The sequence below is a fragment of the Drosophila nasuta genome, chromosome X (assembly GCF_023558535.2).
Source record: "Drosophila nasuta strain 15112-1781.00 chromosome X, ASM2355853v1, whole genome shotgun sequence".
In the NCBI taxonomy this organism is placed as follows: Eukaryota; Metazoa; Arthropoda; class Insecta; order Diptera; family Drosophilidae; genus Drosophila; species Drosophila nasuta.
In genome coordinates, this window is record NC_083459.1 from 23,114,052 (window position 1) to 23,137,949 (window position 23,898).

Sequence of the window (23,898 nt, forward strand, 5' to 3'; positions counted from 1 at the left end):
ACATTCTTGAATAGAATTATAGAATTTCGATCTTGATTCTTGATTCAATTTTAACATAAAAAACAATCTGGATTCAAGATTTTATTTTCGATGTTAGCTCGTTTTTCTTTTTGTGTATTTTATGAATTATTTTTATTAAATGTAATGAAGTTTTGGAAAAGTATATTTCCAAATAAGTTCACAGGGTACAATTTATGAATTAAATTTGGGAATATTAATTTAATTACGACGTTTTAGTTTGAAATATTTATAAAGATAATAGGTTTCTCAGTAATTTCTGAATTTCGAGAAATCAATAGACCCTGCTCTTTGGCTAAGTACAGGGCATATGCTGAGGCAATTGAGGTAGCTTAAACTTTGTTTTTCAAATATTTACAGCATCGCATTGCAATCTGCCTGAAGTGCAGTTCAACAAGGACTAAGGACTAAGTGCTTAATCCTTGCGCAAGACTCTTGAATCAAGTCGAGTCGTGTCGAGTTCGAAGTTGAAGTTGAAGTTGGGCTTTTGCTTCGCTCTTTCTCTATTCTCTCCACTCCTTGTTTTCTTGGCAGAAAAACAATTTACATTTCACACATATTTAGCACTTAATTACCAGGCAAATTTACCACCAACAGCAATAACACCTGCAACAACAACAACACCAACAATTGTCGAGGACATTACACGGAAATTTTCTGCAAATGTTTTTGGCAACTTTTTCGTTCGTCTCTTTTTTGGTATTTCCTTCTCTCTCTATCTTTCTATCTGGTTGTTGTTGAGTGGCAATTGAATTTACAAAAGGGAAAGATAGCATTTGCAGAGCATGCACGACTACTAGATACCCTGTAAAATGATTGCAATAGAAACTTTTTTCTAACGACTACCGGATATCCTATTAAAAATAATGAGAGATTCAACTAAATAGTTTCTCGCTTATTTCTTAGCGGGGTTGTTTGATGCCCTGTATACATGCACGATTACAAAATACCCTGTAAATGGTTGCAATGGAAACTGTTTTTAAACAAACTTTTGATTATCGATTAGCAGATGCCCTGTATGCATGCCCGACTACTAGATACTTAATAAAGTGATTGCGCTAGAAACTATTTTTTTGACTACAGGATACCCTATATAAATAATTTCAGATTCGTCAGTGTATAATAAAATAGTTTCTCTTTTAGTTCTTAGCAAAGTTTTTCGACTAGCAGAGGTTAGAATATTTGCTAGCATGTACGACTATAAGATACCCTGTAAAATGGTTGCTATAGAAACCATCTTTTAGGAAACTGTTCATTAGATTTAGCCGATATAAATAATGAGAGATTTTTTTATAGGGTAACGAGAAACTATTTTGTAATTCACTGTATTATTATTTCTAAAGGGTTTCTGCTAGTCGAAAACCTAATCAACAGGTTGTTTATACTTTCTCTTATTCTGCACTTTTAATATTCATATTAATAGGCAACAATTGAGCAGAATTCTGTTCAATTTCAAATAACAAAGACACAAGAATTTTGTTTATAGAATAATTACCTTAAATCGGTAAACAAAATTTGTCTAAATACTTGAATTCTTTAAAGAAAACTGCGCTTTAAAAAATACCTAATATCGGTAAACAAAATTTGTCGAAATTCCAAAATACATACTTTAAACAAATCTATTCCTTGAATAAATACCTAAAATTTCTAAAGAAAATTTATCTTAAATATTTGATTTCTTCCAGCTAAACTATTCTTGAAAATTTGTCCAAATTCTTCAATTCTTTAAACAAATCTTTTGTGTTCCATATTCTTTGAAATAAATACACTTTCTATTAAACAGTTCATTGTATTATATTTATCACAATAACATTGCGTATATCACTTTTTGAGTACAGCAATAAATTACCCAATAAAAGCAATTGCCAAGTTCCAGGGTATAAAATGTTGCTGCAAAACGTTGGCAGTGGTCAAAAGCATTTGTTATTGTTGTTTGTTTGTTTACGGATATTTTGCGGGCAACGTTTTAAAACATAGATGAGAAACAGATGCAGACGGACTGCGAGAGCGAAATAAGTGAAATACTTTTGTTGTTGTTGTTTTTTCAAAATAAAATTCCAATTTCATCTTTTGGCGATGCGTCGAGCTGCGAATCTCTCTGTTAGGCCAAAGGGGAAAGGTGCAGAGGGCGACCCCAGCAATAAAAGTAAATTAAAAAATAGGTCAGCACCCACAAAAAATAGAATCAGAAGTAAAAACAAGAAGAAAACATGGCATGAAGAACAAGCAAATAGATGTACAACAAAATGTTCAACTCACGCGATGAGTTAACAGCAAAAGTTTTCCTCTTTTTTTTTTGTTGCCTTGTCCCCGCTAGCTACATTTGTGCCCCAACCCTTACCCCTCCCTTTGCCCCTACTCCCATTCAGTCACATTTCTCTCCCCGTCAGGTGAATTCGATGAATTCGCTTTCCAAACTTATCGCTGCATTTCCAATGAAATTTATCTTTCACACTCGCGTTCCCTTGCATCACAAAGTTCATCTCGAAACTCGACTCGCTTAACGTTTTAGTTGTCAAGCGTCTTTAAACTTTCACCCAGAAGAACCTAATTATAAAAAACCTATTAATAAAAAATAATAAAATCAAAAACAAAACTAAAGAAAAAAGTATACAACTGAAGCAGAAATCAAATTAATTTATTAAAGACATTTTTCTACAACATTCTATTACAATGAAATAAAAATAAATAAATAAATAAATATATATATATATATATAATTTTTTGAAGAAATTTATATAAAATTCTTAAAAAAAAAAGTTGAATATAATAAAATTGGGAAAAAAGTATAAAAGTATAAATAAAAAATTTAATCTTTAAAACAGCACTTTTTACAGCATTATTGAAAACTTATTTATTATTTATTTCGATGTTTAATTTTGAACTCACTTCTATGGTACCAAAAAAAAAAAAGATGTTAGCAAAGAATGAAATAATATTTTTAATAATATTAATTTTTTCTATTTCGAATTAAATTCCAAGTAAGAACAATGTAAAATGTTTTTATCATCAACTTTATATTGCATAGTAAATAACATAGTTTTTGTTTCATTTGAACTGTTTAAATATTATCTTTTTTTTATTACAAAGATAGATTTAATATAATAGATTTTATGACCATCTAACAGTCGAGCAAGCTTCATATGGAAGGGAAATGTCAATAGTCTTTATCACTCTTCAATTTTTCAATGTATATGAGAAGAGAATGCACGACCTGAACAGATTTGCGGGTTTTTCAAAGGTCACCGAATACTGAAAACAAACAAAACGCCCCCCATTTGCAACCTTTGGCCCCTCTCCCCTATTTTCTCATCCTCTTTTGTAGCTGCATTGTGCAACACTTTTCATGCTTGCTGCGTTGTTTTTCATACCCGCTACTCATAAAAAGTTGAAAGGTATTATAACTTTGTGCTAGAGGGAAATGTGTGTAACAGGCAGAAAGAAGCATTTTTCACCACATGAAGTATATATATTCTTGATCAGCGTCAACAGCCATACTTTAAATCTCCGATACCAAAAGACTATTATTTATTATTACTACTATTTTCAATGTTATAGTATATCGATTTAACAAAAATTGCCTTCAGTTAATTGAGTAATTTTTCTGTATATAAACTAGATCTAAGACTTTAAAAAAGACTCCGTTTTGTATGTTAGAATATATTTATATACCAAATATTGCTTTTAGTATTTTTGCGGTATATTAATTCGGTATATTTTCATATCAATTCCGCACAGAAATCTCCGAACCTATTAAGTATATTCTTGATGAGAACAGTCTGGTATATTTTGTATTCTATGGTATATTTTGAATCAATATACCAAATATAGCCTTTAGTGTATTGTTAGTATTTGTATGGTATAATAATTTTGTATATCTTCAACCCCATAAAGCATATTCTTGAGCAGAATAGTTTGGTATATTTCGAATGTTGTACTAAAACAATATACAAAATATGGAATTTGATGTATTCTTAGTATTTTTGTGGTATATTAATTCGGTATATTTTGAGAATAATACCGCACTGTCTTGCTTTTCTACTAATTGTATCCTTTGTCATGTTTTACTATTTTTATGGTATATTTTAATAATAATACCACATATTTGCACTTATTCGAAATGCGTAGCGGGTATTTAAGAGTCGAGCACACTCGACGGTAGCTTTCTCACTTGTTTTTTTTAACACTGGCAAATTGCATGGTCCTGAGGCGCAAGTAGAGTTTGCTCTAATGGCCAATTCCTTGACATGCCATCACATGCCACATACACACACACACACACACACAACAATTGTCGCAAGAAGTAGAAGAAGAAGAAGCTCATGTTTTTGTTTTTCATTTGAACGACACAAAGAATGGGGGAAATGGACGACAGGAAAACGAGGAGAAAGTATGGCAGAAAGTCGCCGACTTTCAGCTACAACTATTTTGTATGTGTGAGCGAGTAAGTGAAAGAGAGAGAGAGAGAAAGAGAGAGGACGTTTGAAAACCATAATTTGACTAAAAACCGTCTAGACGCGCAACTAAACCAACTATCCAACTATCTTAATAAGTTGCTGGCAAAAACTTTGCGCCCACAAAAAGTGAAGCAAAAGGACCAACAAGAAGAAGACGAAGACGAAGCACGAAAAATGCAGAATAGAAAGCGAGGGAGGGAGAGAGAAAAGGAGTGCAAAAACAAAAAAAACTGAAGCTATAGCTAAAGGAAGTTCTACTAAAGCTGCAGTTTTGTGGCATATACAATTTCGATAATAAGCAACAGCGCCATTGTAGAAGGGGGCAAGAGAGTGAGGGAGATGGAGGATAGGGAGGCGGAGGTGTGGATGCAATTGTGGGCGTGGCACACGTGTGCAATGTTAATGCGAGTCACGTCAACGCTGCATACGAAATCGTTTCCAAGTTGCCTGCCACAAGTTTCGCTGCCACCTGTGCAACCCCCTTCCCCCGCCCTCCTCTGTCCCCACCAAGCTCTCTCTGCGCTTCCCTCTTGGCTGCTTGCGCTGATTTACTGGCCAAAAGTTGGCTCAATTATTATTGGCGTTGCATGCAATTCGCTTGCAACTTGTATGTTTGCTTGCTTCTTGCTTGCTGTCTGTGCTGAGCTGGGCTGCGCTGTGGCATTGGCCTTTAAAGAGCAACAACAAGAAGTGCGGCACTCACTTTTAAGCTTGCCACGATGGCAGACACCCAGATACCCTGTAGTGAGTAGGCAGAAGAATGGCAAGTCTGAAAGAGTTTTAAGAGCGGCTGACTCCGAATCAAAAGAGTTCCAAAATTCGATGTCTAATATATTTTGAATGTAATAGTATATTGATATACCAAATATTTCTCTGAATTTCTACAATTTTTCGGTATAATTTCACAAAAAATCCCGGACTATGTTGCTTCAATTGAAAAAAGTTAGAGCGTATTTGAAGCTATACTTTGTGTATTTCCAATATAGTAGTATATCGATATATCTTTCAGTATTTTCTAGTATATGCATTTATTTCAACGATAATACAAAATTAGCTATACTTGGTATATTTTGAATGTAATATACCAAATATATTTCTGTATATTTCAGCATTTAATGAATATTTATAATATCTCACTGTTTTGGTATTATTGAAAATGCTGTACTTGGTATATTTTGAATATAGTAGTATATCGATATATCTTTTAATATGTTTTAGTATTTTCTTTTCAACAATAAGAAATTTTCGTTGTAGTCAAAATGTGTAGAGGGAAACTCACAGTCGATCACACTCTTATACTATTATTGCAATTAATTGAGGTTAATAAATTAATATAATACAATAAGTTTTCTCTCTTTTCTATTTGTGCATTAATATTGAAACTGCGATTTGGCAGCTGAACAAGTTGTATGTGATAAACAACTAGATTAACAATTGCACAATTGAAACATCAAAAGACCAAAGATAATAAGATTATTAAGAATAAATCGCAATAATAATAAAGCAATGCAAAGCATTAAGACTTTCTTGCTAAATTGACGACTTCCGTGCTGCGTGTGAATTTCTTTCTCGGGCAAAAGAAAGTTAAATTAAAGTTAATTTGCAGCTTGGAAATACTCTATTTAAGCGCATTAGTGCTTATAGGGTATATGCGTTGCTTTAAGCGACTCTCGATTGCCAATTGAGGCAATTGTCACTAGGTTGCCATTTGAAGCCCGCGGCGTTTGGCTCTTGACACATTTATTGGCATCTTTTGTATCACGACTAGGACTAAGTGTGTGTGTGTGTGTGTGTGTGTGTCAGACAAATGCACAATCAGCTAAACAGACAGAGAAAGAGAGTGAGAATGAGAATGAGAAAGAAATATATATTTTATCCATGTCAAAGTGATTTTTCACCTCAAGGGCAAATTTAACACAATAATTTGCACAATTTGTCAAAACAACCCTCGGGCTAAATGGTATCATAAACCAGAACAGCAGGCAGCCAGCACAAGTCACACACACACACACACACCCGCATATAGAAAGAGACAGTAAGAGGTAGAGAGAGAGAGGTAGATAGTCAAAGCCAGACAAGTTGATTGTACTGCGGCATGCAGTTTGACGCAATGCTCTTTAGCATGTCCGCAACAAGAGTTAAGAATACCCTGTAATTAGCGATAATAATCGGTGCTGAACAGCCAACTTTGCTATTTTAACATTCTTATTAAAAAAAACAGACAGAATGTAAAAAAGACTCAATTTTGAAAGTTAGAATATATATATATATATATATATATATATATACCAAATATTGCTTTTGGTATGTTTTAGTACTTTTGTGGTATGTTAGTATATTTGTAAAATATGGTTTCATTAAAAATGGGTAGCGAATATTTTGGTAATTTTGCGGTATATTAATTTTGGCAGCTTTCTTGTTTAGTATTTTTCCGGTTTATTAATTTGGTATATTTTAAAAGAGCACTCTCGACTGTAGCTTTCTTACTTAGTTAAATGTAGTACTACATCAATATACCAAAACATAGATTGTGGTATATTTTTTGCACTTTTGTGGCATATTTTAATAACAATACCGAACTGTTTTACTTTTATACCAAATTTAGCCCATGGTGTATTTTATTTTATTTTTATATTTTAATCGGGGCTAAACCAGTCCACAAAAATCTGTTTTAGATCTTAAATTAACATGTTTGAGAAATATTTTTGTATAAAATAACTCTATTTAAAAAAAATTTGTTTATTTCTTTGTGCTTTGTTTATTTCTTTCTAATATTTATTCTATCAATGCCAATTTAAACTTTCTTTTGGAATTTTAAGGAATTTTCAAAAATTCGTTTTTTTAATTGAATCGATTTAAACGTAATATCTTTACCTAACTATGAGTAACTAAATTGTCTGCTTTATTTTTTATTAAGCTGAATTATATAGCACGTTAAATGAAACATTTTTATAATTCTCAAAGTATATTTCACTTAGTTGATCAACGTTGATTTACATTTAGTTGATCAAATACAAATATTAGATTTTCAGTTACAAATGGTCATTAAATGACTTGAAACTCTCTACGTATATTAACTACTAATTAAATTTTTAAGGATTATTTTAAAAATATTAAATGAATTTTGATAATCGTCTTTGCTTTATGAAAATTTCTCTACTTCTTTTTCTTTTTAATTAAATGCAAATAATTTATTATAAATTTATATTCTTTTTTTTATTAAAGCTTCATAAACATTCCAATGCTTTTTCTTCTTTTCTTTCTAATATCAAAAATGGAAAATATATATTATGAAATACAAAGTTCTACGCAAAAATCATTCTCTTTACAATAAATCACTTCATTTCTTAATTAAACATTTACGCTGCATTTTATCAATGTTTTTAAGAGTATTTGTAATTCGTTGTTTGCGTGTTTCAACGTTTGCGATTTGTGTTCTGTTCTGTTTGTGTTTTTGTGGAAGTCTTGTTTTGGTTTTAGCTTTTGACACACTGCAAATATGTTGTGGACTCTGGCTGTGGCATAAAGTTGGCTTTCAGTTTGCGTTTATTAACCCCCCGTCCCCCTCTCTTTCTCCCCCTTTTAGCGGGGGGAGATGGCAAATAAATTGTGAATAAAAATGCGGAACGTAAATTTCAAGTGTAGCCGAGACTCGGAAAAATGCAGTTCATGAAAAATGCATTTTTGTTATGCAGCTTTTTTTTTGTTTTTGTGCCTCACACACGTATCATGTTGTGGGGTGCTGCTTGCCCCTTGTTGTTGCAAGGATTTATTTATTGATTCGAGGCAAATTGTTGAAAAGTTTGCATTTAATTATTAGCACATATTTGATTTTGTTTTACTTGATTTTCTTTTTACGCAGTCGATACCATGATTTGTTTCATTTTTGCGCAAATATTTTGCAACACACACAGAAAACACATTGCTGCCACATTTTGTGGCATGCCGCCGCAGCCCACCAGAAAATACCAAATAATTTCTTTACAAGCCACAAAAGTAGTTGGCAAAAATAATTATTTATATTGATACCCTTTCTTTTTCACATTAATTTAATTTCTCTTTCTGTTTTTTTTTTCAGCATCTTTTGGAATGCTTTTTGATATAAAATGCTAAATTGGTGAGTCAATTAAAAACATTTTGTTGAAAATGCTTTATCGGAAGTTTATGCAAATCTATGAAATATTATTTGCTACTAAAAATTTGGACTTAGAAGCAGTTTATTTAATTGAATATCAATTTTAAAAGTATTTCAAACTCAAACAATATTTTATGCTTTTAGCTTCGATGCAGTTATTGAATTCAAAATTAATTTCAAACATATTTCAAACAACAAATATTTTATGCCTTCTGTTGTCAGGCATTTTGTAGTGAATTTGTTATAGAAACAAGTTAGAACAGGTTAGAACTTTATAGAGTGTGCTCGACTTTGAGATACCCTTTATTCATTTTGAATGCGGTATTTTTCTGAAAATATATACTGAAATATACTGAAATATACTGAAAGCTTTATTTGGTATATTGATACATCAAAACGGTGTGGTATTATTCTTAAAATATACAACAAAAATACTAAAAATATACCATGCGCTATATTTGGTATATTGCTATAGTACTGCATATTATGCAAAATACTGTCCTCATTAAGAATATGCTTTATGGGGTTAGAAATGTCTGTGTATGGTAATATTATTAAAATATACCAAATTAATATACCGCAGATTATATTTGGCATATTGACATATTCAAAATGATGCCATAGACTATAAAATATACCAAACTGTCTAATTCAAGAATATAAATATGGAATCGGAGAAGAAGGAGACATCTTCTGCCTTTTACAGACATTTATTATACTTTTCTTCGCTGTGAGTAGCGGGTATAAAAATTGATGCATATTATTAACAAGCGTAATGAAAACAACTTGAATTGAGTTGTTAATGAAAGCAATGCAAACACATATTCAAATAGGTTTTATTTGTGAATAGATTTGATTTGTTTTCGTCGACAACTTTTAAATTTGTGTTATTTGCTGAGAGAGCGAGACTTTGTTTGCCACTTGAGAAATGAATTGTTTTGAAATCATCTCTCGCTTATGCTTTACACCTTGTATAATATATAAGTGTAAGCTTTAAGCTACGACTGAATTAAATTTGTAATTGACAAAAGGAAAAGAGAGAAGTTGAGTTGAATGTGCTTGAGATGCTTTTTGATTAGCACACAAAACGCATCAATTTGCTTTCATTTGGTTGCAAGTTGGCACTTGCAACGACGAGCGAGAAATACTATTTATGTTATTGTGCAACAAAATGCATTAATTCAACTCTAGTTGCAATTTTTCGGCCAGAGAGAGAGAGAGAGAGAACTTGTCTTAGTATGAGTTATATCCTTGCTCTTTGTTGGGGAATGCATTGCTGCTTTTTGGTCTGCTTTGCTTTGCTTTGCACAAAAGTGCCTCGCACACAACATTTTACATGCGAGAAGCGACGAGAGAGAAAGAGAGATGACGTTTTCATTGCCAGTTGCAACTTGCAACGTCAACAAATGCGAGTGAAATGGAAATGGAAAATGGAGTGAAGCAGTGACGAGAACAGCAGCGAGCACAATAACAAGTTGAGCTGTTTGCTTCAATGAATAAACTACTGGCCAAGCGAGTCCCTCACTTGCGAGTGAATGTATGAATGAATAAATGAATAAACAGTTTTTGGCGCTCTCCTATGACTCGACTTCGACTTCGACTTTGTTTCGACTTCACTTTTGCCGCAGACGAGTTATTTAAATATCCTAGAAATTCCACATCGATTGGGTGGCATTGACTAAAGTTGAGCATACTCTCGATGGTATATATTTAGTATATGTTCAACATACTCAATAATATTTATTCAGTATATGTTTCAACCAGATAGAATATACTCGACAATATACTACATATATTCAGTTTATTCTTAAACCAGATAACACATACTCGACAGTACACATTTAGTATATACTAGAACAAACTCGTCAGTATATATTCAGTATATTTTTTAATCAGATAGAAGATAGTTGAAAGTATATACTAAATATATGTTTAAACCTTATAGAACATACTCGTCAGTATATATTCAGTATATGTTGCAACCATATAGAATATACTCGACAATATATATTCAGTATATGTTTGCACACACTTGACAGTATATATTCAGTATATTTTTAAACCAGATAGAACGAACTCGATTTTATACATTCAGTAAATATTTCAAATATCACATCAGATAAAACATACTCGTCAGTACATATTTAGTATATGTTAGAACATACTTGACATTATGTATTCAGTATATGTTTAGTATAAAATTGAGCGCAGCAAAATGTGTCACATTCCCTATTCAGTATATGTATGTTTAGTATAAAATTAGGAACAACAAAATGTGTCTCATTCCCTATGCAAGTACTTTTTCACTTTTCAGAGGGTAATTGCAAGTCGAGCATTTTACTATAACTATTAACTAACATTTTTCACTGTGATTTGGAGTATAACACGAATTATTTACAACTATTGCGACGCTTTTTTCTTTTTTTTATACAGGGTAACTGTTAGTCGAGTATGCTCACAAAACTTTTTCGCAACTGCTGCAGTTTTATTTGAAGACAATGTTTCGGATTAATGACATCTTTGTTTTGCCATTTCTCTCTAAACTGTTTACGGGGTAACTGCTAGTCGAGCACGCCACTAAAACTTTTAACTAGCATTATTCACTTTGATTTGGAATAGAGCACACTTTAACATTTTATTTATAAACATTTTGTATAAGTTCTGCTTTACAACTATTGCAACGTTTTTTCTATATTGGTACAGGGTATCTACCAGTCGAGTACCCTCGCAAAACTTTCTGCATTTGCTGTAGTTTTATGTGAAGACAAAGTTGCCATTTCTAACATGGCCAGCTTTGAATTGTCACTTAAAATCGTTGGCGCAGGGTAACTTTTAGTCGAGCACGCCACAAAAAGGATAACCGCCAGTCGAGCACGCTCGTTAAACTTTTTGCAACATTTGTAGATTTATTTGTAGAGAATGTTTGTATTTCTAACATTGTAAATTTTTGAAACTTGAATATTTCAATTTGGTGCCATTTTTGAGACAATATTTTGTCCTCGATACAGGGTAACTGTTAGTCGATCATTGCTGTTGAGTATTTCTGGTTTGGTCAATTCTTTTCTGCAGTGTTTTCTTTATTTGGAGTCGTTTGGAGAGCATATTTCACTTACCGGAACTGCAAAGCAGAACGATTGCTGAGCAAGCGATAAATCCAGCTGTGGAGCAGCAAAAGGAGAACGTGTTGTGTCCTTGCAGCGCCATGACTGTTGCACTTGCCACACACACACACACAAGGGACAGGGCGAAGGCAAAGGGGGAAAGAGGAAGGAGATTGCTGTCCGCTCGCTCCCCTCAAAACTCGTTTAGCTCTTTGCTTGATGAGGCAGCAGCAGCAAATGCAGAAGCAGAACCAACTTCACTTGATGATGATGTTGTCAATGTCGTTGGGGTTTTTGCTATCTTTCTTTTTTCCTTTCCTTTCCTTTTTTTTGTTATAGTTGTAGTTTTTGCTGCTTTGTCAGTTAATGCAACAACAGATCTCTCATTCGTTTCCTCTCGCACTCAAGTCAAGTTTATTTAGAAAACAGAGTTCGAATTGCGTTTTTGAGTGGCGTCTGTCACTGAGATTTGGGGACAGCAGTCAGAGCTGCAGCCTCTCAACTCTCATCTAGTATTGGCCGCATTATTGCCACATGCCACATGCCACATGGCCAACAAACAAATACCAACACACACAGGTCTTCTCAGGTCTTCGATTCTCTGATTCTGATTCTGATTCCGATTCTCTGCCCTGCTGCACATGCAAATTTTAATTTCCGTTGCTTTCTTCGATGTGCACACAACTGACATCATTCATTTCCGCTTTTCGCCGCTCGCTGCTCGCTACTCGCTGCTTTTTCGTTTTTCGTTTTTCGAATTTCAAATTTTTTTTTTCTTTCGCAACATAAACAAAAACTAAAAAAAAAAAAAAAAAGAAATCGAGTTGTTCGTCGCACTTCTTTTAATCGTCGCAATTATTCTCATTCATTTCGCATTTTGTAATTGTGTTTCACAATTTTGATTTGCAAGTTTTCTTCTCTCGACTCTTCTTCGTTGTTCACAACACGACCGCGCGATTTACGCGTTCTTCAAAAATATTTCCCTTCAGCAGTTTTGAACTGTTTGGTTTTGGCATTCAACGTGCACGTTACGAACACGCGCGTCCGTTTGCATCACAATCCGAATTGACACTGAAAACTGAAAACCGAATTTTTGTCATTGCTGCTGCTGCTTCTGCTGCTGCTGCTATCAGCGCCAAAGGATATGCAACTCAGCCGCAGCAGCAGCAGCAGCACTAAGAACAATAACAACGACAACAGCGAAAGCATCGACGTCGGCAATTGCCGTCGGCATCGTTCGTGTCGCGAGCGACGAACAAAACACGACGCGACAGCGAAAGCCGAACAGCTTCGCTGCCGAAGTGAAGCGACGGCGATGCTCGCGGGTATAAGTAGCAAAAGTTCTTTTGGGAATTTTCTTGGGGATATTTCGTAAATTCCCTCTGTTGGCATATTGGTGAGCAACTGAGCTGCGTGATCGAAATTTCTGTTGCATACTTTTGAGGCTATTTAGCAAAATTCCTCTTTTGAAGGAAGGAGCTTGTGCTATTGATACAGTATTTTATATTTATTTAACGACAAGTTGAACGAATATAGGAATATATAAAGTTATAGTAAATTTTATACAATTGTATAAAACATTTTTGTCGTATTGTGTTACTTTAAATGAGTCCATAAATTTAATTGTCTTGCAATTGAGCTGCTGACTTCGTGATGGAAATTTCAGTTGCATACTCTTGGGGCTATTTTGGCTAATTTCCACTTCGGAGAGGAGAATATATGTATGTACATATTTGTTTTTTGCGATTCATAGCATTTTATTTGTCTCGAAAATGAGTTTATAATAGTATTTTCCAATTTTAAAAGTGTAGGTAGTAAGCACTGCTATTTCAAAGTTCACAGATGTTTATCATGTCATTCCCAAAATTTATGCCAACTAAACTGTTCCCATGAAAAGTGTTCTCGCTCTTGGTGAGCACTCTACTCAGTATTTTAGCCGGCTGGCTCACTCTTATACCAGAGAGCGCACTCTTCTACTTGGCGAACGACGACGCTGCCGAGCAACGAGACATCGACGACGACGACGTCGCGTCGCTGCCGACGCCTGCGCGACAGCATTCGGTAATTTTCAGCGAATTACAGCGCTCGACGATGATGGACAAACCAAGCCGAGCACGTGTTCTGCCTCAGCCTCAGCTTCAGCTTCAGCTTCAGTTAGCGGAGCTTCACTCTGAGCCACAACGTTCAGCTTCAGCTTCATCTTCAGCTGCTGCTGCTGCTGCTGCTTTGTGCTGTTTTATGCCGCTGGCAATCAGCGTTGAGTCGCGAAGTTGCTGCTGCTTATCAGTTGTTGGGCGAAGCGCTCGCAAAATAACAACAACAACAACAACGACGACAACAGCGTCTTCCCTTTGTGTCGTCCTTCCCCTTTAGCCGTGTCCGTGTCCATGTCCTTGGCGTTGTCGTTGTCGTTATGTGATGTCCTGCTCGTTTGGCGCTCGTTGATGTCGTGTGCTGTGTGCGCGCCTTGCGAAAAGCTTTGATATAAATTCTTATTGGCGCATTACAAATTGTCGTCTTCGCCTCCATCTTTCTCTTTCTCCCTCTCACTCGTTGTTGTATTTTTTTGTCTGTGTGTGTGTGTGTGTGTGTGTGTACATAATGTAATCACTCACACGCTACTCGGCTTGTTTGTGTGTCTGTGTGTGTGTGTGTGATACGCTCTCGCCTCGCTTATTGTTTGTTTGTCATTAGATTTCGCGCATATTTTCCATAATTAGATTTTCACTTCATTTGCATACAAATGACAGAGAACAAAAACAGAATGAAACGATACGAAAATTCGCAAGATTTTTCACATTTCCATTGTTTTTGTCGTCTGATGTCTTTTGTCTCTTGTCTTGACATTCATTTCACAGCTTCAGCTCACACAGCTCCTTAATTTCAATTCCAAACTGTGATTCGTACACGCATAAATAAAGCCGCAGGCGAAAATGTGTCAACTGATTTAGGCAATGCATATTATGCTGATGAGTTCCAAGATACTCTTTACTCGCTGCTTCTTACCCCCTACTAGATACTCGCTTCTGGTTACACGTTACTTTTGAGGGTTTATTTGTTACTTTTTAACTGCTCGCTTCTTAATATTATGATGTATTTATGATTTCCTATATGTTCTTTACTCGCTTCTCCCTACTCGTTACTTAATACTTTTTAAGCGCTAATTTTATTTCCTGCTCCTTACTTTATATTATATGCGATAATTGCTACATTTGGTTACTCGCTACTTTCTATATACTACTCGCTATTTCGTGCTAAATAGCCGCTGATTAACTGTAGCACAGCGCTACTCGTTACTTTTTAATGGTTACTTGATTCTTTACAATAGACCCTCGTTACATTTTCCTTATTCGTTACTCGTTGCATTTTCTTTGTTACTCGTTGCTTTCTAGCGAGTAGTAGCTACTTCATACTAACAACTCGCTGCTATTGCTGGAATTGTTATAAATAATTTGTTAGTAATTATATTGTCCTAGTTTTTACTCATCCCTTGTTAATCGCTACATGTTTCGTCTCAATTAATCTTCCAAAACACACACTTTAACAATTGCTGAAATGGAAAGCATGTTGAACAGAGTTTTACTTTCAATTACTCGCCACTCGTTGTTGTTGTTGTTACGCCCTAATAATTAAATAAAAGCCATAAATTGAGTGGGGTGAAAAAAAGAACAGGAAAAGCAATCAAGAGAAAAACCTTGCTAATTCAATTCAAATGTCTCGGCTAAATTTGAGTGGCGGCGTCTCGTTGCTCTCTGCTCGTTGCATTATTAAATGCCCACGCAATTCAATCAAAGTCACAACGCAAATCGCACTCAACCCCAGACCCCAGCAGACACCTTGCCACTGAAAATCAAACCTGAAAACCCGAAACCAATCACTTGACATTACAATTGAAAGCAAAGTCAGTCGCAAAAGCAAAACGACAATGCGAACACAGCAACAAACACACACACACAACAAATGCATATACAAAATTTAACACTAGCAATTGACTTTTCAATGCTCTGCTTCGTTGATGATTTTGGATGGGTTTGTGATGCAGATTTGCAAGTATGTTATTGTTATTAATATGAAGTCAGATTTAACATGACTGCGACTATATTTATTTCTGCTTACGATACATATTTCATTAATTTAAAAATGTTTTATTTTTTAAGCGTTAGTATTTTTGTAGTTTTATTTTTCTTGAATATTTAAATCATTTTTTATGTGACTAAGAATGATTGAAATATTATTATTTAATTTTTCTGGGTTAATCGATACTTTAAAATGTCTACTCGTTACATTTTGCTTGCTAATCGTTGCATTCTCTTTGTTACTCATTACTTTCTTCTTACTACTTGCTACTTAGCACTAACTGCTCGCAGCTTAACTGCAGTACAGCCCTACTCATTATGTTTTAATGGCTACTCGATACTTTATAATGACTACTCGTCACATTTTGTTTTTTATTCGTTGCATTCTACTTATTATTCCCTATATTTAATACTAACTTCTCTATGCTTAACTGCATTACAGCCCTACTCGCTACTTTTTAATGGCTACTCGTTACATTTTCCTAATTACTCGTTGCATTCTCTTTGTTAATCGTTATTACATTATTACATGCATTACAGCCCTACTTGTTTCTTTTTAATGGCTACTAGTTACATTATAATGTCTACTCGTTACATTTTCCTCTTTACTAGTTGCACTCTCTTTGTTACTCGTTACTTACTACTCGCTGTTTTGTATTATTTTAAACGTTACCCTTTATTCATTTACTATTCCTGTGTTGTTAAAGTACTTATTAAGTTGTACACTTAATAAATATTAAATATTATTAAACATTGAGAAAATATTTATGTTACCTTTGCATGTTCCTTATTTAGGGTATTCGAGTATTTCATATGTACGAGTATGCGGCTGCCTTGCTTCATGTGCAAGCAATAATTGGCAGCAGGCAATACGCCATTCAACCGTTTCGTCCGTATCAACTCAACCGTTTCGTCCATTTGGCTTTGATTAACGCAACGCCGAAAAGTATGCTGCACATTTTTCGTATGCGCGCTTTTCTCTCGCAATTTCTTGTTGTTGTCGTCGTCAGCTTACACCTTGCACACTCACATGAGTGAGAGAGGGAGAGCGAGTGAGAGGGGAGAGAGACAGCCTCAATGCAATTGAATTCGTGGCAGTTTTAATGTAATTAGTTTTTACACCTTGCTAAAGCAGCAGACACACACACACACACACATACAAAAGCCCACTCAATAGGCAGGAGGAAGGTGAGGAATTGGAATGGGCAGCCTTTTGGCTTTTTGTCTGCGCGCATTTTCTAATTAAAAACGCCAACGGCAATTGTTATTGGGGTCTCTGCTGCGAAAATCTCCAGCTAATTGGCAACAAGATAAATCGCTGTAGCAATTTGCCGTTGAAATTATGCGACAAGATCAATTTGAGGGCCAAGGTCTGCATTCGGTTTCTGTCTCTCTCTCTCTCTCTCTCTGCATCTCAGCAGTTGCTTGTTGTCGGACAACGATTGTAACTAGCAGGCAGGCAACCTTCCATTCACAATTCACCACCATAGAGTTGACGTAGGAGACTATGCAGGCTTGAAAGTGGAGCAAATTGAAGTAAAAGAATAAAGTGCAAAGTGCGAGTGACTTTGACTTGACTTTAAGCATACTCTAAGCGGAAAGTTGCGATATAGTTTATATAGTATATATTCGAAGTAAATAGTATTCAATAGCGTGTAGTACAATTTACTATATATAGTGTATAATATCAGTATATACTATATACTAGTAGTAGTATATAATATAGTACAGTATTAAATTGTATATAATATATTGTGTATAATAATAGAAAATAGTTTATACTAATAAATAGTATATATTACAATTTTTCAGTATTTATTATACCATATAGTATAGTATATAATAACAGTATATACTATATATATTAATAATAATATATACTATATACTAATAGGTAGTAGTATTTAGTATATTATAGCAGTATATAGTATATATTAGTGTGTAGAAGTATTTAGTATATTGTATATAATAACAGTATATATTATATACTAATAAATAGTATATATTACAATATAACAGTATTTAGTATATAATATAATATATAATAACAGTATTTAGTATATATTAATAAGTAGTAGTATTTAGTATATTATAGCAACAAATAGTATACATTAGTGTGTATAAGTATTTAGTATATCATATAGTACAGTCTAAACTAAGGTACTTCTGTGTACAAAATTTAAATTTAAGAAGTTATTAGTATTAATATTCTTTGAAAAACTTTAGAAATTTGCGATTTATTATTATTGTATAGTATATACTAGAATTAGTATTAGTATGAAGTAGTATTTAGTATTAAATATTCTTTAAGCACTGAAAACTGAGACTTTTTTATGTTATTAAAAGTATTTAAAATTAATTATGGTAAAATTAAACATTTTGAAATTTCTAAATAATTTCCTAGACCACAAAACAATTTTGATTTTTTTTTTGCATAATAAAAAATTTCATTGGTATGTAATCATTACAATAGTACAAATTTAAGAAAGAAATTTGTGTTGCTAAATTCCAATTTAATGAAGATGATTATCACATTGTTCGAAATGTTTATCAATCTTATTCAAATAGTTTCGGGTGTCACAAGCTAACCCATTCACTCTTTTTACAAAATATAGGGTATGTGACGAACACAAAAATACAGATACAGATACAGAAACAGATAGAGAGAATAGGAGGCAAAACTCATAACAGTTTTACGACTTTTGGTTTACGCCTTTCGCGTATTAAAGCTATCAAAATGTGATGGGCGTGGCAGTCAAGGTGCTGTGATGTTGTGTTGTGCGGTGGCGCTGCAAGTGTTGTTTGCGCTGCGAACTTGAAATTAATATAACTAAAAGGTTTTCACGCTGCGTGTATCTGACGGATGCTTTAGCTTTAGCTTTAGCCACCACTTTCAGCTATCTCTCTCTTTCTCTCTCTCTCTCTCTCTCTCTTACTATCTCTCTTGCTCTTTCTCCACTCAATATCTATCTATTTTCTACAATTTTCTTTTTTTATTTATTGATTTCCACTCGCCACGCGGACAGCAAAATAGAAATAAAAAAGAAGGACGTTGCCTGCGGCCTGCGTTTAGTTTTTTGGCCTGGTCTTTTTGGCATTTAAGTTGCCAGCGAATGTGTTGCCAACACATAGCGAGAAAAAGAGGGTGAGAGAGGGACAGAGAGAGAGAGGAAAAGAGTGGGAGAGAGATAAGAGGTTGTGTATGGTTTTAACCCTTGACTGATTGGCATTGAGTGCAGTCGAGAAAAGAGTTGTAGAATGCTCGAGCATTGAACGCATTCACATTCGCATTCGCATTGGCAGCTCAACTTTGATGCTGCTAATGAACAAGTTCCGGTTCAGCTAGTTCGTGCGCTCAATTGACGCTTAAAAGCAGCTCAATGCAGCAATCCTAATGTGATTTAATCGGTCTGGCAACGCCCGGCGGCAGTGCAAATTCAATCGGCTTAGCATTAGAGCATTTCGATTACCCAAAACAAATGGCAGCACTATTTGTGATTGAGTCTCAATGATCTGGCAACCCTATCAGAGAGAGAGAGAGAGAGAGAGAAAGATAGAGAGCTTCAGAGTTGCCACTTGACACTTTATCATGTAATTAAGCATTATTATCGTGTAAGTTTATGTGAAGACAAAACATTATCAATATTTTGATTAGCAAAATATATGGAAACACTGTTACGTGATCAATTTAACGGTCTGGCAACGCTATCATAAAGAGAGAACGCTGCAGAGTTGCTACTTTAATATTTGAAATCCGCATTATTACAGTCGCAGTTTATGTGTTGACTAAGCATCATCATTTCGTTCACCATTAAAATATGGCAACACCGCTGCTGATCATATCAACGTGCTGCAGCGTTGCCACTTGTCAAGCAAGTTGCTCATTTACTTAACGCTTTGTCAGCATTATTATCGTCCAAGTTTATGTATAATCATTACGTTCACTCAAACTTAATGCACTGGCAACTCTAGCGAGTGCTGCAGCTGCAGAGTTGCCACTTGTCATACTACTTGCATTGACGCTCATTTATTTATTAGTTCTTTCATCGTTCTGGCAACTCTGTCTAAGAGAGAGTTACAGAGTTGCCACTTGCCATGCAACTTTAACTGAAAGTTAGCATTATTATCGTGAAAGTTAATGTGATGACAAAGATATGCAAACACTGTTTGTGATCAACTCTCAGCGATCTGGCAAATCTAGCGAGTTGCCACTTGCCAAGGAACTTGCATTAAAACGCTTTTATTCAGCAATTCCATTGGGAACACACTCAAGGGTTAAGCGTCGTGGTTCAGCCATTTTTTGATAGCGCAGCAAGCATTGAAATTGTTATTTATTTATTTATGCATTCGACTTGTTTCGCCCTGCATGCCACATGCCACACGCCACACCTCTGCCCCTCTCCCAGTCATTGCTTTCCTTTCGGCGCCCCAAGATCCTGCCAACTATTTGGCATATTTATCATAGCAAAACATTTATGCGTTTACTGCGAGTGGAGCAAAGGAAGCAAAAGTGCACACGAGCCAAAAATAGAACTCAAACTCTCGAAGTGTTATGTCGAATGTCGCATTGACTGCAATTCTATCGGCATTTCTCGCTCTACTTCGAATACTCGAAACTTATTTGACTCTACAAATATTTCGCTGAATTCTAGGTGTTCAGACAGACAGACAGACCGTTAAGACAGTAAATTATGCTCAAGTTAAAGCGTTGGTTATTTAAACTTCGCTTTAATATAGTAAAGACACCAATTCTGTTTAGCAATGACTCCAATCATAGTATAAATGATAAATTGCTTGCAATATTATCAGAAATAGAAATACCAATACCATTTACAATTTTGAATTAAAAAATTATAGAACTAAATTATATGCTAAATATTTATTTGCCTTCCTAAACACTTTCAACTGACAGGCATATCTTTCTGTGCGTTAATTTAAATTTAAAATAAATAGTTGAGAAACAAATCATATAGATCTTAAATATTACATAGATTTATCTTATCTGTACGATATATATTAATTTGAGGTCGAGAATCAAATCCCCTAGAGTTTTATTTTAAAATAAATGCTAACTTGAGATTAAGAAAAAAATTCCCTTGTGACTTCTTAACATATAGATTCCTTAATTTTTGTAGATCGAGTTAACAGTGAACTAAGCCTTAGAAAAAATCAGTACGATAAATTTGAACTTGAGGTTGAAATACAAATCCGATTGCTTCGTCATTAACTTTTCTTGAATTTAAAGTTTACACAGACTTTTTTATATTTAGGATAAATGTTAACTTGAGGTTGACAAACAAATGTTTTAGAATATAAAATGTACACAGACTTATCTTATCTGTACAATAAATGTTAACTTGAGGTCGAGTAAGAAATCCTCTAGAGTTTTATCTGTAAGATAAATATTAACTTGAGACTAAGAAATAAATCCTTTTGCTGTGACTTCGATAAACTTTTAACTAGACTTATATTATCTGTAGGATAAATGATAACTTGAGGTTGGGAAACAAATGCTTTAGAGTTTTATCTGTTGGTTAATTTAAGGTTGAGAAACAAATCTTTTTACTTCGCCTTTGACTTCATTACATTTTTAACTAGAAAGTTTAATATGCACACAGATTTATCTTATCTGTGTACGATAAATGTTAACTTCAGGTCTAGAAACAAATTCAAAATTGATTTAGCAATCTCTTCTAGATTAAAATATTAGGGAAACTTTTCACTGTGGAATAAATGTTATAGGATACAGATTATTATGCGCGCTTCTCTCTCTGATTGTTGATGTTGCTTTTGCTGATGTTGATGTTGAGTTGTGGCCTTCAGGTGTAAACACTATCTTCTATCTGCTAACTGCATTTGCCGGCATCGAATCCATTGTTGCCACAGCAACAGCAACCGAAACAACAACAATGAGAGTTGCAACCAGGCAATTGAAAGGTGCAAAGACTTTATCGCACAGCAATTGCTGCGTCTCAGGTTGCAACTGTTGCTCGAGTCGATGTTGCTGCTGCTGCTGCTCTTTGGTGTTGTGTGTATGTGTGTGTGTACATTACGCTAAATTACATTTTGAATATTGAATCGATGCTGTTGACCTTCCACTGACAGCGAAGCTAGCAGGTTGCATCTTCACAATCTTCTCTTTCTCTGTCATCATTGCAGATGCTGTTGCTATTGCTGTTGCACTTCTTCAATTGCATTTTGCGGTTACCTGCGGCTCCAATACTTAGGTGTGTGTGTGTGTGTGTGCGTGCACAACCGATAATTCAACATTTGTCTGTGGCTGCAATAGTTGCCCTGAGTAACCTCAGATCTTTGACTGCTGCCCCAATCGTGCTTTAAGCTCAAGTGTGCACTTTAAAATGCCAAAACATCTTTAGTTGCTAGCTGTAGCATATTAAATATGAATTTATAATGTGTCTTCTCGTGAAAATTAAAGTATTTACACTTATCAGCAGCCACAGTTAAGCAGGGTAATGAAAGGAAAGACGAAAGCTAAGGAGAATGTTAGAAAATAAGACAGCAGAGATTGAATCGAAATAATGAAAATAAAATGGTTTGTATATCAATATACCAAGTAAAGCTTTTGGTATATTTTTTATATATTGTTAGTATATAAAGTTGGTATAGTTTATTCTTGCATTGTTTTGCTTTTATTGAAAAAATATCATTATATTTATATAGTATCTGGTATATTTAGTATGTTTTAGTATATTTTATTTTTGACTTTCCTTTTGCTATTCGATGTAGTTTAATATATTTTTGCGGAATGTTCAGTATGTTTTGGTATATTTTATTGCTCCATCGATATAGAGTACATTGAATAAGAGCAAAATTATTGAAACCATAAATATACTTATATAGCCTTCGGTAAATTTAAGTATTTTTGTCAGTATATTGGTTTGGTATGTTATATTGTTACAAAAATATATTATATTATTATTATATTATATTGTTGCAAAAATATAATATATGTATACATATACAGAAGGCAATATTTGGTATATTGGTATTTTACTTGCTCTTTATTGAACCAAGTACAATATAATTTTTACGTTTACAGTATTACTGCAAAATAGTTTAATGCACAACAAGAAAGGGAATGGAGAAAGGGAAAGTGAAAGGGAAAGGAGAAAAGCACTTGACACATTCACAAATAGAATAATAATCAACAGCATCAGAAATCAAAGTTGTGATTTTTCGATTTGGATAGAAATACGGATTGAGATTGTAATTCAGATTCAGATTCAGATTCTAATTTCAATTCGTGTCTTTAGTCAGATTAAGCGTCTGCTACGTGTGGAGTGTGGCAACAGCCCAAGAAGGAGTTTGCCTCCAGATATCTGCCATAGAGATGTATGTATGCATATGTCTATAGCAGACTCGATGTATGTGTGTGAGTATGTGTGTGTGTGTGTTATGTTTGCTGTGGGGGACTCAGTCGGGCATTCAGTCACGCACATGGCGCAAAACATTTCACAGGCACGCAACACCTCAGCTAAACACGTACACACTCGAACACACACACACACACACTCACACACAAGTACATAGTGTAAGGGCAAGGACGACACGCATGTGAAGCCAAAAGCGTTTGGCTTCTTCAGCCGTTGTATACCCTCGAAATACAATCGAGGTCAACTCGGGTGGCATCGATCTCAGTTATTGTCAGTGCGTTAATTTATTTACAATTACAATACTTTATGCAAATAACAGCAAATGAAATAAGAATATAAAATAGAACGCTTTATTAAACAAATGTATAAACGGAATGTACAAAAGATCGTCAAAAATAAAGACTGCGAACTAATTTCACATTTTCTACTAAAATAAATATGGATAATTCCATGATGGAGTAAAAATAACAAAAACTGAAACAAAATTTAAAAAATAAGAATAGGTTATTCTTGTAGCTCTAAATTAGTACTTTTTTTAGAGCTTAAAATGGTTTTAAAATTTTTTTCTGCTTTAAGATAATTGCAAAAATGAACAAATTCGTACGCAAACCAAAAAAATGAACTTATATTTTTTATCGTAAAGCATAACAAGTTTCTAAAATCAATCTTAGCCCTAAATATAGTGCTTATCAAAAGCTTTAAGAATAACATTCACTA

The 23,898-nt window shown here is 34.3% G+C and overlaps 1 protein-coding gene across 1 annotated transcript in view; it reads right to left on the reverse strand.

The window, feature by feature from the left end:
- Window positions 1–12,779, reverse strand: part of LOC132796451 (carbonic anhydrase-related protein 10) — a 30,620-nt gene extending 17,841 nt beyond the window's left edge. Inside the window, exon 1 of the mRNA XM_060807625.1 lies at window positions 11,724–12,779. Within this exon, the coding sequence (XP_060663608.1) occupies window positions 11,724–11,814 (91 nt within the window). The 5' untranslated portion in view covers window positions 11,815–12,779. The remainder of the gene's footprint in view (window positions 1–11,723) is intronic.
- Window positions 12,780–23,898: the final 11,119 nt, after the last annotated feature.